Here is a 19809-nt window from a genome sequence, read left to right as displayed (position 1 = left end):
ACATTATAATGATATAATGATATGATATATAATATAATAAATATAATATAATAAAGTATAGTATAGTATTATACGATATGAGATAATATGATATGATGTGATGTAATGTAATATAATATGATATAATATATAATAATATCATATACTATAATACAATATAATACACTATAATATAACATAACACAATATAACATAACAAACATAACATAACAAACATAACATAACATAACATAACATAACATAACATAACATAACAGCCTTCTGAGAACTTAGAATCAATTCTCATCTCTCACTTCATCCTGGGGACCCCAATACCACAACAGGGAAGTGTTTATATACATGTTCTTACAGGATTTCCAACACACCAATCAAATCTCACTGACAAATTCTAAAACAAGTTATTTCCTCCCTGTAGTGGTTTTGGTTTGTTAATTTAAGTTTTTTTTAACTAATGTATTGATGAGTGTGGTGGGTTTTAGTGTTGGTGAATCACTTATGTATTTATTTCTTGTTGTGAGGTAGGAAGATAGGATTAGGAGAAAGGTAAAGGAGGTTTAAAACTTTAAAAGAGTATAAAGAAAATTTTAGTAACAGTAATTAAAATTAAAAAAAAGCAGTAAGAATTAAATTTTTAGAACACTTTTTAATAACTTTTTTTCCTAATTGACACTGTAAAGAAATAAAATTGAAAATTTTTAGCTAGTTTATTACTTTTAAAATATTTTTTTTAGTTTATTTAGGGAGAGAAGTTTTTTTGTTAATGCTACGGAGATTTTTTTTACAAGAGGAAAAAATAGCTTTTTGTGGTTCTCAATTTTTATGACTAGCAGCTGCCCGGGGAAACTTGTAGCTATGAAGTTTCTCCACCATGACACTCCCTTATCACTGGTCAATAGCAAACTCTTCTTTATTTTGTAGTTGTTAATGAGAAAAATTGTAAGGACTAAAATCTCTTGTCCTACAAGTGAACGTCATTTGGGTTTGCATTTTTTAACTGTTGATTTTAAAAAACAAATTTATGAATAAATAAAAACAGTGGCTTGCTTCAAAATGGATCACAAGATCAGAATTGTTCTGTTTTCTTCACTTCCCATTTCCTCTGTGGCACTTATTGAGATCTCAGAGTAGCACTTAATCTTATTCATGGTTCCTGAAAACTGCAAAATTAATGTAAAATTTGTTCACTTTGTTTATATTTTATTCAGCCTTGTTTTAATAGTTTATTGTACAGTTTATCAGCATTCATTCAGAGGATACTGCTGGAAACTAGCACTCACTTTTCTGCAACTTTTGGGGTGTTCTTCTCCTCACCCCTGGCAAAGGGTCCCTCAGAAGCTTCTTTCATGAAACTAACAAGTACCTCTGCATCTACTCCAGAGTCTGGCTTCCCCACAAGTTTCAAAATAGAAGCATGAAGTCGAAAATACACCTAAAAAACACCAAAGTCCATTTGGTCAGTAAAGAATACCTAGCTCTGTAATTTATTACAAATAGTCTTTTCTCTGTGGAATCTGCAGGAGTTAGTTAAGACAGCTACTTGTCACCTAAACTTACCTGAATTGAACTTTCCCTGCCTTTGAAAGCTGCTTTTAAATTACAAAATCTGAACACTGTGCAAATTTTATAACCATAACCTATGGAACACAACAAGGAAAGCAGAACTGGCTTCATTGAGAGCAAGTGACCACTGGGTCTATTCTAGAGCTTTTATCAGACAACAGTGAGAGCAAAGGTCCCACCTCATGGATGAACCTGTGATTCCATAGGTATGAGATACCTGTAAATCCTATCAATCTCTGATTTTTATAAAAAACAATTAACTTTGCAGCAAAATTCAGAAGGGGAATTGCTACCCAAGTGGAATTGTCTTTGAAATGAAACCAGCCTGAATAACAGGCTCCATTTCACTCTCCAAGTATGTCCTGCAAACTTTCCACAACCATCTACATGTGCCTAACAACCTGTAGAGAACATGATATAGGGGTCACCTCGAGCCAGGTCTTATGAGCTCTTGGAGATCTATAGCTCAGCTCCCTCAGATGGCATAAAGTCAGCAGGATGGCTTCTGTGGTAGTGTTGGAAACAGAACTTTTGATAAAAGGCAAAATATCAAAGCTCTTTGCAGAGAAAAACCCAGGCCAGGGGCAAGAGGCTCTTGCTCCTGGTAAAACACCCCACAAAAGTGATTATTTCCTTTGTTCTTTTTCTAGTGAGTTGCTTAGGCTGGACTTTTTGCTTCTGTCCAATTGGCTACCCTTAAGTTTGAGGTGGAGTTCCCAAGGTCCTATGAGGTGTGTTTTTACCTAATTGAGGAGAGAAATTTCTGGGCTTTTTTCCTTTTTAAGGAGACAAAGGATAGTTTTGTCACTTCATCAACAGGGGGCACATCCCTACAAGAACAAAGCTTCCAGCTACACCTTCAACATTCCCTTACCTCCAAGGCTTCCAGCTACACATTCAGTATTCCTTTACCTCCAAGGCTGCCAGTTAGACATCCAACATTCCCTTACCTCCAAGGCTTCCAGCTATACCTTCAACATTCCTTTACCTCCAAAGTTTCCAGCTACACCTTCAACATTCCTGTACCTCCAAGGCCTTCAGCTACACATTCAACATCCCTTTACCTCCAAGGCTTCCAGCTACACATTGAACATTCCCTTACCTCCAAGGCTTCCAGCTACACCTTCAAAATTCCCTTTACCTCCAAGGCTTCCAGCTACACATTCAACATTACCTCCAAGGCTTCCATGGCCAGTTCTGGTGGGTTGTGGTAGTGAATCTTCTTTGGGTATCGAGCAGCCTCCTCGTGCAGGTAGTGCCCTGCCTGTTTGTAGTGCAGCAGGTACACCACAGGAGGCTGCTTCTGTTTCTCAGCTATCTTGCCCAGCATGTAGTGGATGAGCCACTCCTCCTCGTCGCCGTCGCCCTCGCAGCGCGCCGCGGACGTGAAGCACAGCTTGGCTGTCTCCAGCATGCTGTCCCTGCGCTCCTCCATCTGCACAGGGCACAAGAAAGCTCACTGCAGCAAAGCCCAAAAACACCCTGCTGCCTGTGGAAAAGCACCTGAGCATGGTAAACACTTTTAATGTAAATGATGAGAAGGAATCAAATGCATCCCAAGTGGTGAAACGCATCCCAACCGCCCCCAAAATGGGTTTGTGGATAGGGTTTGTTCACTCCAGTGACTGCTGGCACAATCAACCAGAACAAAACAATAAGACAGAAGAAATATCTATATCTATATCTATATCTATATCTATATCTATATCTATATCTATATCTATATCTATATCTATATCTATATCTATCTATCTGAAAATCAACTACCCAATATTCACGTCTACAGAAATTCCACCACTTTTTCACAGTGGTAGAATTTTTTTTGGTAATTTTTTAGTGTTTTTTTTTTTTAAATTATCTTAACTCTTCAAAGAAAAAAATTATTTGCTTTGTTCTGCAACTGAAGTCTGCTAAAGTCGCTATGGACTACTCTCATTTGTGAAGAAAAGTATTTCATCTTGTTTGCAATGTAGCTAATTTTGAGATGAATATTCTCCCCACCCCATCAAAAAAAAAATTTAAAACCAGCAGCATAAATTAAAGCTAAATGCCAATAAATTCATGTAAAAAAACTAGGTCAAAAGATGCATTAATGTAATTTTCTCTCTTTGAAATGAAGTTTATAAATTTCAACTGTGTGGCTATAATGAAGAACTAAAACACAACCTTCCCTTTCCTAAACATTCTGTGAGAAGAAGAGAATAATAAGGTTTTTATGTATGAGAAACACATTCCTGAAGAGATATATCTGTGGAAGTGAGATGAAATTGTTTCAATTCATCTTTTATTATAATAGAGCTTTTCTTACTAAATTATGCATTTTTAATATATTCACTTGAAAAAAAATGAAGATTTAAGTAGTCCTAAATAAACATTCTCATTTAATCTTCAATTTTAGATGGCTGCTCTGTGTTGCTCCTTTTATCTGATACTATGAAGTAATTCCAGCACCATCCCTGGAATTCTTCAACAAATCCCTCATGCCAAGGGGCTGCAAGACCATAAGACCAAACTTCTGATAGGGCAAAGACATAAAATGTAGTAACTTCATTTTCTGAGGAGTTTGTTTCAGAGCTGTTGGATGCAATAACCCTCCAGAAGAAAACTCTATTGTTGATTATAATTTCAAACATGCTCTTTAATAAACTATTTGTTCCCTTTAAATACAGGCTGACATCAGCTTTGCTCTCAGGCAAGGAAGTGCCTGTGGGAAGTGCAGTGTGAGTGCAGTGCTGAGGCAGCTCAGATTGACACTCACCACCCCCTGCAAATCTCCCAGAAGCAAAGGGTGCTCCCAGTACTGATCTCTGCAGCTCAAACACTGAAAATTTTACAAATTACAGCACAGGAGCAGCACTTGCTCTTCTCATTCTGCTTCCAGCTGCAGACTAGGTAATATTTGTAAGTCAGAATAGCTAAATCAGAAATGGAGTTCACTGGTCCAAAAAGACAAAACGTTTTTCCAAGCAACTCTTATCAGTGTCAGAGTGTATTTAGAATTGTTCATTTTGGTTTAGCAATAAACTTCATAATGTTTTTCACCTCCCTTATGCAGAGATAATGAATTCATAACAATGTTTTCAATGGAAAATTGATATTTTGTTTAGGTAAATGGCCCAAAACCACAGAAAAAGGGGAGGATTCTTTAGATGTAAGAGATGACATGTGGACACAGATATCAGAGTAATTTCTGATCTCTTCACTATTTCAATATGTATGCATTTCACCTTTTCCTGGAAACATTGCATGACATTTACAGAAAGGAAAGGTAAATATAATTCCCCTTTCCAGAAGGTTACAATAATTTCGTGTCACCTTCAAAAGATAATTCAAAGATTAGGCTCAAACTGATTTTACACAGGAAAAAGAGAGGAAAAAAACCCACCTTCAAATGCTGCTTGACCATATTACGTGAATATTGGAATTTCCAACATTACTAAGTAATCATACAGTCTCATATGTAGAATATAGCATGTAAGTACTTAATTTAAAAATTTACTATGTTAGAAAACTGTCCCAGATTGCAAGGCAAGATGTATTCTATTTGCCATCTGTTAGAGGTGTGGCAGTTGTCTTCTGTTAATTGGGCAGTTTTCCTTATCTCTTCCACACCTAATCCTCCCTCAGGAAGGGACATTGCTGATAACAGCTATTGAGTGTCACTGCATGGCTGATAAGAACTACAGCATCCCATTGGGAGATGTGAGCCCAGAGGGAGGAGCCAAGCATTCCTACCCAGATATAATCCAGAGGTTTTGAGACACCAGCACGGCTTCTCCACTGGATTCCCAGAGGAACAGCAGCTGCCTCTTCTTCCACTGGATCTTCAGAGGAAGAATACATCCTTCTCTACAGGATCCTGCTCCAGCAGAACCACCCCTGACACTGCAGGAGGGCTGAGCCACAATTCCAATGGCACTGCCACCAACACCCTGACCCACAGGGTGTCAGGTTGGGTTCTGACTCTGACAGTGTTGTTTTGGTTTACTGCATTGTTTATTTTTTTTTTTAATTTTTCCCCTAATAAAGAACTGTTATTCCTGCTCCCATATTTTTGCCGGAGAGCCCCTTAATTTCAAATTTATAACAATTCGGAGGGAGGGCGTTTACATTTTTCCACTTCAGGGGAGGCTCCTGCCTTCCTTAGCGGACACCTGCCTTTTCAAACCAAGACAAAAACCTAATTTTAAGTATTTAAAATTGTATACTCTCTGTTAGATCCCACCTGCTTGACCACTTCAGGGGGAAGTTCTGTTTTCCACTGCTTGAGCTGCCGGGACGCGAAGGAATGCAGGGCGTAGGAAATGGTGCCGTACTCGATCCACAGGGACAGGTTGGAGCTGTCGATCTCCAGGGCCCGTTTGAAGCAGTTCAGGACAGGGGTGGAATGTTTCCAGATGGGGCCATCACTCTTCAGCTCGTTGGAATTCAGCTTGTCCTGAATGCGGCTCGCTCGAGCCAGAGCCATCCCAGCCCAGGAGTCAAACCTGTGCAGGCAGGAACACAACCCAGTGTTGGAAAAGATGGAAGTTTGACAAGAAAGTTTCACAGATATCTGTGCTTGGCAGAAAGCTCTGAATGTAGAGCCTGAGAATGGAAGCAAGTTTTGAAGTTTTGATATAGAAGAACAATAGATGTCTAAATTGAGAGATGAGCCAGTTTTGCTGAACAACTAAGAAAGCAAAGGTTAAGTTGAGTTGGAAGGGGTTTTATGGCTAGAGCAAAGGATATGTTGACCACAAACAAAAAAGATGCTTTTACCAAGCAGAAATAGGTCTTAGGAAAAGCAGAAAGTTACCAAAGTTACCACAGACAAACAAACATGCCAATGTGGCAAGTAGAGAAAAGGTTTAAGAATTTTCCACTGCAAGAAAACTGAAAAACAACTTTAAGCTTAAACTGTAACATAGTAACTCAGGTGATTGGATAGTAATGACCATAATTTGGTAATTATAGTTGTTATAAGAGGCTATAGGATTGGTTGGTGTGTATTAAGATACTCAGCAAAGAAAAATATATAATGCATTGTAACCAGAACTAAAGGGGCTTCAGGCTTGTCTAGAGCTGTAGCTGGCAGCTCTTGTCACCCATGACCCAAGACTGCTGTAACAACTTCTTTACAATGAACAGCATTTTGAAGAGCTGCCAGGAGTCCCAGCTCTCTCATCTCAGGCTCTTAAACCCATGAACAAACTCCCCCATGAACATTTCACTACACACAGACAAGATTTGTCTTCTTGTATCTACAACTTTTTCCTCCTTCCATCACACAAAACAGATTTCTGCACTTCCTCCTCTCCTCAGAGTGGAACACAAGCTGTACAGCTCAAATCATATTGATTTTCTTTAAGTGGTGTCCTACAAAGCACTGCCCCCAGTAACTGTCACACATGGAAAACAGATGAAGAATCCAGGTTTATTTGCCATGCAAAGCCAATATATCCATATTTCTAATGCCAGAACTCCCACTGTTTTTTACTCAGTAACCACGCAGCTCTGTCAAAATGTTGTCACCCTGCAGGCCAGCAGACTTTGTGACACCTTGTGCTGTTGGACTCAACTGTGAATAATCATCATCATTTCCCAACATAAAAATCATAAAGCCAAAATTGCATCCAAGTAGGAAAATCCTGATGAACTAAAACTGTAATTTCTGCCTGAAGGACAGGTGAGGGTCCAGCCTGTGTTTGTTGACAACACAGTCTGAAGGGTGGTTTCCACAATCTCACTTTAACACCAGGGTTCCTCTGCTCTGGGCTTTTTCAATTTTACCATGATTTTAACACCAAGGCAACCACCATAATGTTCTCATTTTTTGCCTGCAATTTCTTCTGATTCCAACTGAAAACCCATTTCTAGGTCAAGTGACCTCAACAGTCAGATTCCTGAGGGGAATGAACAGGAACTGTAGTACAGACAAGTACCAACTACTTTGACTGGGACAAAAATCCTATGCTACCACATAAGGCATCTTCTGAGCAAAAAAATGCCACACATTACAGTAAAAATGCATTCCATTCATTTATTTTTGAATTTAAGTTTTAGAACATCAAAACTGCAGAAGAATGGGTAGGGGGTGATAATGGTAATTTCTTTATCTGCCTTTAAACAAACGTTTTAGCCATTTGCTAGTCACAAGTCCCAGACTAGAAGATGCAATAACATTAAACTACAGCTATTTCCTCTGAAGATTTCACATCTAAAATTGCTCTGTGCCTTCACCTTCCCTTTTGTCTCCATTACGTGACTGGATTTAGAAACAATTTTCTTGTCTCAAATCTATCAAATTAGGGTTTTTGTCACTGACCCTGATCTATCAACTTCAAGGAGAATTAAAATGATAACACCTAATATGCAAACTCTATATTTAATCAGCAAATTTAAAGGTTATTTAGTTTAATTTAGAAGACTGATATTCAGAACATGCTTTATTTTTAAGATGAGAGACTTTAATCTTGATGGTATTTCAGTGAGTTGTAAATTATCAAGAAACAAGGTGGTTTTGTTTAAATATCACTTAAATACTTTACTTATATTCTCTGTGTAGTTCTCTAGCAGCAAAATCAACACTTTTAGGAAGAGGTCAGCCTAAGCAATTAATGCACTTTAGCTTCCCCACCCCCTTTCATTTTTTGGTTTTAAGTTCAAAGTAATCAAATATTTAACCCTACGTTTTGGGTTTTGTTTTCTCTGTTGGGTTGTTTTAGAGATGCCCTTAATTATACAATGGACCTGTGATAATGGATTGCAGGAGGGGGTTTTGGCTGTTTGGGATTTTTTTTTTCATTCCTGAAACGATTTGCCTGCTTTTCAGTGCTGAAAGAAGTGAGAAGAAGGAAGGACATGCAGCAGGATTCCAAAATACTGACCTGTTTGGACAAATACAAATGTCGTGCATGTAAAATTTAATGGCCTTGGACTGTTCTTTGTTCTTGAAATGATAATCTGCCAGGAGATAATAGAGCTCAGTCACCACTGGTGGAGAGTAGTCTGCACCCTCAGGGAGAGATGGTGCCTGAAAATCAGAAAGGCAAAGGTTCATAATAAATGAGCACTTGCTTCTTCCTTGTAAAGAAAGCAGCCTTTCCATCATACAATGTGAAGGGCTTGAATATGAAGACCTTGAAAGCAATTCACAGATAGAGCACTTACAAACACTAATGAACATCTCATCCTGACTATATTTTACCATTCAAAGACTAAAAGCTTTGGTGGGATTCTTATTTTATTTAAATGCAATTACCCAAGAAAACCCAACAGTATGGAACAAATCACTCCACTAATAATCACAAAGTCAACATAAAAACAGCAACACCAATTTTTACTCCTTTCAATTAAATTTTTTAAAAAACCAATTAATTATACCTTGCTGGATGTTCCTTCAATATAGGCAGACACAGTCTCCAGGCTCAGCATAGGCTTGTCAGTTCGAGGAACAATTGTGGCAGTTTTCTTCAGAAGGTTGGCCAAATCAGCAGACACAGTACTGGTTTTGTAACTATCAAATTCTGGAAGAGTTTTAGGCTTAAAATACTCAAACATGAACAAAGCATCTTCCCATGTCAGATCAACCTGAAGAGGGAGGTAGATGAGAGGGGAAAAAAATATTTCAAATTCCAAAATTCAAGTCTACTAATGATAGTTTTCTATAGACTTTCTAGTTCAGAGGAGTGTGTACATTACTCTAGCAGGAACCAAACTAAACCTCCCAAGAACAGAGCTAAAGGTGCTATTCATTTATGGTGCTCACTGATTTAACAGACAAAGATATTGCTGTAACTTAGTGTAGGTCACTAAAGTCAAAATAAAGTAAAAATAAATTCATTCTACTTGTTTAGAGGACTTGCACAAAAAACTGTTTAAAAGCAAGGATCAATTGTAAACATTCCGAGTGACCCTGAGATCATGGGTAATATGGAGAACAACTCTGCCCCTTCCATTTCAGAGCCAAGTAAGAAGAGTTAATGAAATGAGAATCAGATAAAATTCTGAGCCCCTCTTTGAACTCTACAGAAAATTACTCTCAGAATTTACTCCTCATTTTCTCTTCACTTTTCTTTCTTGAAAGCAGTAAAAATACTCAAAGTAATTGACAGCTCCCTTCTGCTAGACTAAGTTTTTTGTCCTTTTATTGCTTTACCCTTTTAACTTTATTCTTAAATTTTGCTCTGCATTGAAATGCAAGGAAGATGCAGAGGGTAATCTCCTTATACTTCTCTTTTTCTTGTTTATCCCCTTTCTCTCATTATCTTTCCTCTCTAAGATGTACATATAACACACAAAATTTCCAAATATTCAAAGAACAGTAATGTAAGAGTATTTGTGTATTTTAAAAGGTTTGTTCAACAGAGCCACACAATCATTTTGCTTGTATGAAAATGGTTTTGATTGATAATTCTATGATCACTTGCATTTGGTAAGTGCAAAATAGTCTGGGGTTTCTGAACAAAACCAGGGATGTTTCTCAAGGCAGGACATTGCATTGCTGCCCTGTATTTTTCTCTTCCTCCCTTAACATTACAACCCTCTTCCAGAAGCACTCTGTAGTTGCCCTTGTCCCAAATTCAATTGAATTTCACATTTCTTATGAGCAGCTAACAGGTATTTACCATTAGAGATGTCAAAATAAATGATAACATGTACTTGCAAACTTTTAACTGTGACATTTTTCACTTTCATAAACTGCAAGGCTGGCCGCTAAAACTTTCTTCTCTCAAGCTGACTTTTCCTCTCTAAATTTTCCTCAACCTTGAACTTCTTCTCAGCTGAAAATAGGAAAGTGATAGCTTAATAAAATCAATCTCTCAAAACTTTCAGGACGGCAAACTACTATGGATAAGACTAGCATTTAAAATATTCAACTTGTTATATTTATAATTTTTAAAAATATTAATATTTTATTTTATTCTCTATAATGTGTAAAATACATAAAATTTACAAGGAAATAAAAGTATCTTTCTCAAAAATATATCAAAGTGCATTGGAACAAAACAAGAATGCATCTTTCATCAGTTCAGGATATTCCACTCACATTGGATAAGACATAACTCACCTGCTGTACTGAATGTTCTTCTAGGTACCTTGCTTTGCTTTTTTTGCTAGGGAAACCATATAAACAATAAAAACATTGCTCCAAGGCTGTTTCCAGCTCCTCTTTGTATGGATGAGTATCCTCAGAAGTGGAAGCTGCAAGTTCTTTCTGTAGTACCTGAACCTACAAGCCAAGCACAAGGACAAGGTCACCTGCAGATCACAGAGAGCTGGCCAGCTGCCTGAAGGCAGGTGATGAAAACAATTTTAGGGGATTTTAAGGGATTTTTACATGGATTTTTTCCCCAACAACAATAAATTTCCCCAGTATTACTCATGTATTTTTGTGAACTGGTCACACACAAGTCATTCCAATGGCACTGCAGCAGCATTGAAGTGCTTTTATTTTTCCTCCTGTATTAATCCACACTTATTTTTAATCAATGAGGTTAAATATCAGCTTCATGTTTCAGATTTAAAATCACTCAAAGTTCTCCCCTACACATCAAGCTGCTTTTGTGAACGTAACTGTGAACTACAGTTCATCAATGCTGTCTGTGAGAAAGGAAAAGGTACAGAAGAATATCTGCCCTAACTCACAACCAGCAATTTCCTCTGCATGAAAAAAGCAGGATGGAGAGGACTTGGCAGCAAAAGAAGAGAGAGAGTTAATGAAAATCTGGCTAAAAGGACCATAGGATTGAACAGTATGAACAGTATTACACAGATGGCTACACACCAAGGAAAGTGGCTGGATTGATCCCAAATTCCTAAACACTGTAGCAAGTTGCTATCTTTACCTTCAGCACCACAAGAGAAAGCACCCTTCAGTAGAATATTTTGGAAGATGCTGATAGTTTAAGACATTCATTATAAAAACTGCAGCTGAATGCCAAAAGAAGAAAGGTAAAACTTTGAAAATTCTCACTAAGCTGCCATAAAAAACAAACTCAAAAGGAACACATTCCAAGAAGACATTTCAAGGTCAAGAAAAATATGCTCACCAAGAATAACCTGTGTAGGGGCATGCTGGATATTTATTTCATGACCAAATCAAGACCCACACAACCACTGAGGTTTAAGATTCAATTTCAATGTGTTCCACTATAGAATTTAAATAAAAAAGAAATGTTTATTTGTGACCATTTCTCATTTTTCAACATCTAGGACTTCAGACTCAATTATTTATGCATGATCCTACACAAAGCTTTCCTGTCAATACAAACACTGCATGACAAGGCAAAAATCTGACTTTCTACATGTAAGAAGCTCATTTGTAAGAGCTGGAATTGAAGATGCTGATTCTCTTCTGATTAAAATATCTGTGCTAAGATCAAGGTACTGTTTATTAAGAGCCAAACCCCTGAAAAAGAAAAGCAAAGACAATTCTTAGAAAGCATTTCAATGACATCTGGAGTCACAGCAGACTCATTCACACTGAGTCCCAGCAGACACCTCATTGCCAGCACTTTCCCTGTATGAATTTGTGATCAACATTTGAAATTTACAGAAAGGGCAGCTAAATAAGCTGAAGAAAAACAGTGAGCATCAGAGGATACTGTAACAAAAGCCTTCAATTCCTACTGCTACAAACTAAAGCACATCTAACAGCAGTAACAGAATTCTCACTTGAACAGCATTAAAAACAATCTCCTTTGTTACTATTCAACTTTCAAGTTCTTGGCAGAAATCCAGAATTGCTCCTAATAATTCAGACTATTGCTAAAGGCCTTAATTAATATTAACACCTTCTCTTGCACAGCACATTCATCCAGAAGCAATATAAGGACCTTGAGCAGACAATTCACCTACAGAAGGTGACCATTAAACAGTAATCTATGAAACACACTGTTCACATTCTTGAGGGTTCCTTTCTCTTCAAATAATTCATCCCACTTTATCTTTGTCTTTCCCTATCCTTCCAACACCCTCTTGTCTCTGAAAACTCTGAAAACTGAATTCTTGTGTTTAATAACACTATAATATATTTTAGTTTAAGAAGTTGGCAATTCTGTCAGTGAAAATGGAGCATTTTGTTTAAAGTAGCTGATGATATTTGCAAAGAGCTGCAAATACATACACAGCCAGCTCCCAGTCATCTGTCCTTTGCCCAGGTTCCCAGCCCATACTCTGTGGGTACAGCACATTTTTCAGGCACAATTCAGACTCATCACTTCAGGGCACGACATGAGCCTGGGAACAGCCCATCTATTTCCATGAACCACAGGGCCTGAGCCAATAAACCCTCTGGAGCCCCTGCAGGGCCAGCTCAGGTGCATCAGCATTACGCTCCTAACACCAGGGAGGTGAGGAGAGCAGGACACAGAGATAATCTGATAGTTCCAGCCTGAATCAGCCTCAGTTCAAACCCTGCTCATTCTGACTCCTGCAGAACCCCTCAGGCTTTCTGTGCCATCCTTCCCAGCTGTCTAAATTACTGTCCTGGACATGCCACTGCTCAAATGCAGAGGTAGATGGGCTCTGGCACTGAGCTGTGCCTAATAAGCTCCAGGGAGTGCTGAGAAGGGAAATCAGGAGATTCCTGAGTAGCTCTATGCAGAACTAATCATGATTTTCTCTTGGCTGAAGGTAATAAACCTCAGTGAAGTCAAGCTGAATCTGCAAAGTGCCACTGAAATGTCCCTGCAGAGGGCCCAGTGGATGCCATGGCATCACATTATCTGGGATGTGCCAGCAGCCATGCTGTCCCAGGCTGTCAGGGCTCTCAGCTTTCTGAGCCAAGAGAAAATCAGCAAACAAATAGAAATATTCTATTTAACCAGGGGAAATTTCTTTTCTGGTGTAACAATGAGACCTCAAGGAATAATCTTAAAAAGGTCAACCATGAATGGGTGAGTCCTTTCATCTAATAATGCTACAGTATTAGTGCCCAGACACCCATTCCTGGAGCACATGAGAGGAGATGCAACACACCCATCTGAACAACAGAGCAAAGAACAGCCTTAACACACAGGAAAATGGAGGGACAAAGTAATTCTTCATTCTCATCACTGTGCAACAGATTAACTGTGTATGTGTATTTTAAATAATATTTAGTTAATAACATGAAAACAACAGAGAAAAAAAAGCTATTTTTTTCAGACTGTGGTATAAAATCAAGGTAGATACAAATTCATCAACCACAGAGCAATTAAATGCATCACAGCTTCAGAGCAAATCCAGGTAACACCACACAATGTGGGAGCAATCAGGAGCATTCCAGTTGTGTAACTGAGGACAGATGATGAGCTGCAAATCTTTACTCTTATGGTTTGGAAGAAACAAACAACCAAGCTGTTCAAAACTGAATTTTCTTGGCTGAAAGTTTAAATATGTTCTTTTTACAAGATAAACAGTATTTATGTACACTGAAATGTGCAAACCCTACCTAACACTTGACAAATTCAGTCCTGTGAAGTGAGCAACTTATTTAGAACCACTGAGACAAGATGAATATGGAATCCCACTGTGTTATTTTAGCAGCAATTTTAAAGATGTGACAAAATAGGTTTTTTTAGCTCCTGAATGATGTACAGTACTATCCAACTGCTTGGTTTTCCCTACTTCCCTTTCAAATCCCATGAACAAAATAAAACACTAGTGAAAGAAGCAAAACAAAGGAGAAAAAAGAGAAGAAAACAATTCTTCCTCTCAGTGAGGCAAGTCCAGAGAACAATGGGGAGCATGACAGAAGCAGACCAATAGAAAAGGGTCTGGAATAACAACCCTTTGCTATTCAGATTAAACTGACTGAAACTTTCATATGTTTGTCTGGGAGAAGTTGGAAAGTGGATTTAAAAGTGTATATTTAACATGAAGATAAGGCAGTAAACAAGCTAACTTTGAACTTTGTTTCCTGCTTTGGGATGTGGCTTGGCCATATGATTTTCAGAGATCAATCAGAATCAATCTCAGTTATTCCACAATTTGTACTTACATAAAACTTGAGCAGAGCACCATCTGAATTGCAACACCAGGATCTTCTTCCCAAATACTCATGAGCTGTGTTCAGCAGCATAAGTGAAGAAGGCAACATAGGAGTATCAGGACTCACTGGAAGAAAGAAATTGGTAAATATTAAAGTAGCACAGAACTGAGTTAAATCTGAGTCAATGCTTCAAGTGGCAAACAGCTTCCTCTGGTGTAAAGTGATGCTTGCAAAGCCCTCTCCTCCCTTCAGCCAGCAAGGTAAGACAACAAACAAATATTTTATTACTTATATTTCTGAGCTGGATGGTAAAGAGCTCAGGAGCAATATGTAAAAGTGAAGAAATAATCCACCTTCTTCTCCCTGGTTCTGCTGCTGCTGGCAGCAAAGGGATCGAAAAGCATCTTCCTCATGCTGGATGATCCTGTGCAGGATAATCCATGGCAGCACTGAGGACACATAGGGCTCCTTTGGCTCCTCCTGGACAGCCATGCTGCAGTCTATGATCTAATAAAGAAACACACATTATACACACAAAGTGATGTAAACACAGGTTGGGTGTGAATCCCTCCCAAACAACCCAAAGTCGGCAGCACATTTTACCCCAAGGAAATAATCTAAAGTTGAGCCTCAGCTTCTCACAAGTGGCTGTGAAAATGCTTGAGGTAAATCAATCAGTAGGGGAGGGGTAGTAGATTATTTGCCCTACTCTGACATTGCTCTTGCAGCCCCATTTTCCACTTAGATGTGTCTCTGTTAACATGCTATATGAGCAATTCATAGTAAGCAAATACACAGCAGCAATTCTTAGCATTACTACACCTCATTATTGTACAAGAAATTTCCCTACAACCCAGATACAGAGAAACTTACAAAAATTCCTGAATTCTAGAACAGGTGTTACAACAACTGTTAAAGACCATCTTGAATCATTAAAGATCCTACATAAATTATGTGCCTGAACACTCTGTTCTCCAGAACTCCATTACATTCCATAAAACATACAACTTTACACAATAAGAGTATGATTTTGTAAGTAGTGAAGGGTCCTTGGCTTTTACAGAAGTAAATGGAGATTTGAGAACTGCAAGCACATTGAATTCTGACATTAACTAGACCTGCTTCTTAATAGAACTGCCATTTGTAAGTTTGCCATTTGTTACCTGGACTGAAAATGCTTGTTCAGCTTTGAGGTTTGAAAGTACCTTAAGTAAAAGGCTACAATTAGCTGTATTCATACTTCTAGAAGAAATTCACATTTCACTTTTCCCCTGCCATGTTCAGATCACCCTCTGTTTTTACTAGAAAAAACAGCACTTGCAAGCAATTCTACCATGCCTGTAAGGTTTATGGGACCTTCCCCTCCAGCCTGAAGCACTTACAGGCAAGATCAGAATTTACAAGCTACACCCAGGCAGCTCAACCAGTCTTCATATTATCACTATTTCAAATAGCCCAAAATCCCAGTGTTGCGTTATTTTACCACCATATTTGATTGTTTTAGGCAGCTCAACCAATCTTCACATTATTACCATTTCAAATAGCCTAAAACCCCAGTGCTGGGATATCTTACCACCATATTTGATTGTTCTAGGCAGCTCAACCACTCTTCACATTATTACCATTTCAAATAGCCTAAAACCCCAGAGTTGGGCTATCTCACCACCATATTTGATTGTTCTAGGCAGCTTGGCAGTGGATCTAGCTGCTGGTAGTGGATCTAGCACAGGTGTGTGCTCAGTGCAGCTCTATCACACTGCAGACTATGGCAATGCTCACACAAAATGGTAAATACCAGCTTCCCAAAAATGTAACCAAAGCCATCACTAGGAGTGGGTGGGAATTCACCCAGCAGCTGCAGCATGCCCTGAGTCCTGCAGCATGCCCTGAGTCCTGCAGCACACAGCACATCCCTGGTGCCAGGCCATGCCTTACCTGGATCAGGTTGTTTGTTAATCGAACCAGGCTCGGTGTGACAGAGGAGTCTTTCAGGATGCTGTTAACTGAGGATAATGAAGTGTCTATTCCTGTCAGCAGCTGTGTTACCGTAGCAACCCACTCCTCTTTAGCAGAGGCTGCTGTCATGTTAATCATCTGCTGAATTGCTTCATTCAAGGCAACATCTGAGCATTCAAAGCATTGCTTGTAGTCTTTCAGTTTGAGCAGGGAGTCCTAGGGAATGTAAATATGAAAAAGATCTATTATAACAATGAAGAGTTTATTTTAAACATGAATGCACAGCAGGGCAAAGCAAAACATTATACTCAGTTAATGTGATCACTTCAATGAAATGAAGCAATAACTTTAAATGCAACATTAAAAGGACAATAGGAGGTGCATGGATCCTGGATGACAAATACACAAGTAGGATCTAAATACAAAAAAATCTTCACATCTTTCTGCTTTAATAAAAGATGCAAGGAAAGAAAATAGGAAAGGGATGGCTGTAGGTCTGTAATTCTAATGATCTACAGCTGAATAAAGCCCTTACAAGAAACAGGGTTTGGATCTTTATGATCTCGTGCTACCATTTTATTGCTTCATAAATAACAAAGTGGCAACTCCAAGGCCAGTGTAATAGCAACTTCTCCTGCTTTTTTCTGCTCTAAAGAGGTTGGGTCACCAGATGGAAAATGTGGGACTTGGTTCAGTACAGTTAAAAACCCATCAGTCTTTTTTTGTGCAAACATTTTTTCCCCAGAAAAACCTAATATACTCAGCTGAGCTGAGCTCATTAATACACTTATTAAACACTTATTTTTACAGTGTCAAATGGTCTAACTCTACAGCAATTATACTGCATGTATCAACAGTATCTCATTCATGCAGGAGAGAGTCTTTACAGCATAAAAATCATTCATATGCTACATAACCAAGTTTCAGAATGGTTCTAAGTCACCATATAGTCAACAGCAGCATGAATTCATCCATAAAATAACTCAGGAAACTCAAGTTTCTGTTCATTCCATGGAGGCCTCAACATCTTGCATCTTTAGCCACATTCCCAGTCAGCAGAAGCTGGCACATTGCTAATGATGATGACAAAGCTGTGATCTTCACAGCATTTACAGGTTTGGTTCCATGTCTGGCTTTGTAAATAAGATTCGTAACTGTTAACATCCACTCCAGAAATCCTTCCATCCAGTTTTCAGGAGTAAGTCTTAATTCCTTACTGAAACAGATTTTGTAAGAAACAAAGCAAACCTGGAGGAGAAGCAGCTGAGCTGGTCTCTCAGGTATGGATGTGACAAACTCCAGGTGTTTGGCTCTGCCATAACCATTGAAGCACAAGGTTGGCCTGAGCAGATGCACCACAGCATTGTAGTCCCCTGCCTCATAGAGTCGCTGGATCTCTTCCAAAGACTGGCACCTCTCCAGAGATTTTAGGTTCTTTTCAATCTGCAAACATCACAGATGATACAATCTTAACCACAGATGATATAATCCTAACTTTTGTTTTTGCATATGTTTCACTACTGCCACTTCTCCCAGCTCTTAATGGGGAAGGGAAGGGAAGGGAAGGGAAGGGAAGGGAAGGGAAGGGAAGGGAAGGGAAGGGAAGGGAAGGGAAGGGAAGGGAAGGGAAGGGAAGGGAAGGGAAGGGAAGGGAAGGGAAGGGAAGGGAAGGGAAGGGAAGGGAAGGGAAGGGAAGGGAAGGGAAGGGAAGGGAAGGGAAGGGAAGGGAAGGGAAGGGAAGGGAAGGGAAAAGGAAAGGAAAAGGAAAGGAAAAGGAAAGGAAAAGGAAAGGAAAAGGAAAGGAAAAGGAAAGGAAAAGGAAAGGAAAAGGAAAGGAAAAGGAAAGGAAAAGGAAAGGAAAAGGAAAGGAAAAGGAAAGGAAAAGGAAAGGAAAAGGAAAGGAAAAGGAAAGGGAAGAGGGAAAGGGAAAGGGAAAGTAAAAGGGAAAGGGAAAGGGAAAGGGAAAGGGAAAGGGAAAGGGAAAGGGAAAGGGAAAGGGAAAGGGAAAGGGAAAGGGAAAGGGAAAGGACTGTTTCAATAATTTACTGCTGCTTTAAGGTTTTTATTTTGCATAAAAACAATCTAAAGATGTACAGGACCAACAGATACAAAAACTGTAGTTTTTGTAGCCTTGACAAAATATTCAAACTACCAAACCCTCACTCTGAGATGGAGCAAACTTCCCTCACAAAAGAATTGATTAATGGGTGACATTTGAAACTGGGAGAGATGGATTGTGAGGGATGGAACAGGGAACACACACCTGTAAATGAGCTCTTACCTCCTCTAAAGACACCACAGAATCCACATGCAGGTTGGGCAGGCGGATCACGGTGCTGCTCTCACTGCCAGCCTCAGCCTGGCTGCTGCTGGAGCTCTGCAGCATCTCAGTGCAGATATCATAGTTCTCAAGTGCCTGTTCCATGTCTCCCTATGGAAACAATACACAGGAAAACAATCAACAAAAAAAATCCTACAGTTCTCACAGCAGAAAGTCTCCAAAACTTGTAGAAAATGTTTAAATTTAATGCAGGCACTGCCAGTGTGATTACTGCATGTCCTCAAAAAATATAAAATAAATTCAACTGAATAGCTCAAATTAAAGCAAAAATATTTTAAAATATTTACCAATTATTTCAATAATGGATGAAACAAATAAGAAAAATGGAATTCAGCCTGTATAAATTTGTAAGATTGGTCTGGAGTGCTAAAATCCCTTTCCTTAAAAAGGCAGAAGAGTAAACCAGCAGAAATAACTCCTCCATTTGTGCAAATTAAAACACTGAGCAAAGAAACATTCATATATTCTGCAAAGCGAATGAACTCTCCTTGCTCTGTGCAAAGTAAGTACTGAAATTGAGATGTCAGGGAGGCATGCACAGGCAAAATACAACTCTGCATATTACAAGGAAAAAAGTGCCAGTAGTTGTATAGGAACTCTCACTTTTTCTAAATAACTTTATTGGAAAGGAATCCTTAGGTGCAGGGAAAAAAAAGGGGGAAGGAACAAGTTAGTTCACACTTATGAAAACTGACTCACACAATTAGTTGACAACAGATTTAAACATAATTATTGCATTAAAAAACCCTCTTTGATGTCCTGGGGAAGCAACACAGAGAGGTAGAAAAAGACTGAGATCAAATAACATTTCTTTCAAATTATTCCCTTAGTGATAGGCTTAAAAACCTCTGCTTCAAAATTTGCATATTAAATTTAAAGTCTTCAAAAGCAGAACCACACCACCTTGAAAAAGCAGAGGGAACAGTAAAAAAAAAGAGCCTGTTTCAGTTCAAATCTGAATTTTGGTGTTCCTGAAACTCTGACAGTGTCCATG

General features: G+C 38.7%; 1 protein-coding gene across 1 annotated transcript in view; it reads right to left on the bottom strand.

Moving 5' to 3' along the window:
* Positions 1-19809, bottom strand: part of CABIN1 (calcineurin binding protein 1) — a 116469-nt gene that overhangs the window by 84958 nt on the left and 11702 nt on the right. The window contains exons 16-26 of the mRNA XM_058816521.1: positions 18756-18905; positions 17723-17917; positions 16454-16690; positions 14872-15025; positions 14528-14643; positions 10613-10774; positions 8926-9132; positions 8430-8575; positions 5786-6047; positions 2735-2995; positions 1278-1429 (exon numbers count right to left, since the gene is read on the bottom strand). Of these exons, the coding sequence (XP_058672504.1) occupies positions 1278-1429; positions 2735-2995; positions 5786-6047; positions 8430-8575; positions 8926-9132; positions 10613-10774; positions 14528-14643; positions 14872-15025; positions 16454-16690; positions 17723-17917; positions 18756-18905 (2042 nt within the window). The remainder of the gene's footprint in view (positions 1-1277; positions 1430-2734; positions 2996-5785; positions 6048-8429; positions 8576-8925; positions 9133-10612; positions 10775-14527; positions 14644-14871; positions 15026-16453; positions 16691-17722; positions 17918-18755; positions 18906-19809) is intronic.

Source organism: Ammospiza caudacuta, chromosome 18 (assembly GCF_027887145.1).
Source record: "Ammospiza caudacuta isolate bAmmCau1 chromosome 18, bAmmCau1.pri, whole genome shotgun sequence".
Classification (NCBI taxonomy): Eukaryota; Metazoa; Chordata; class Aves; order Passeriformes; family Passerellidae; genus Ammospiza; species Ammospiza caudacuta.
Note: the sequence above shows the minus strand (reverse complement) of the source record. Positions and strands in the feature narration are given on the sequence as shown.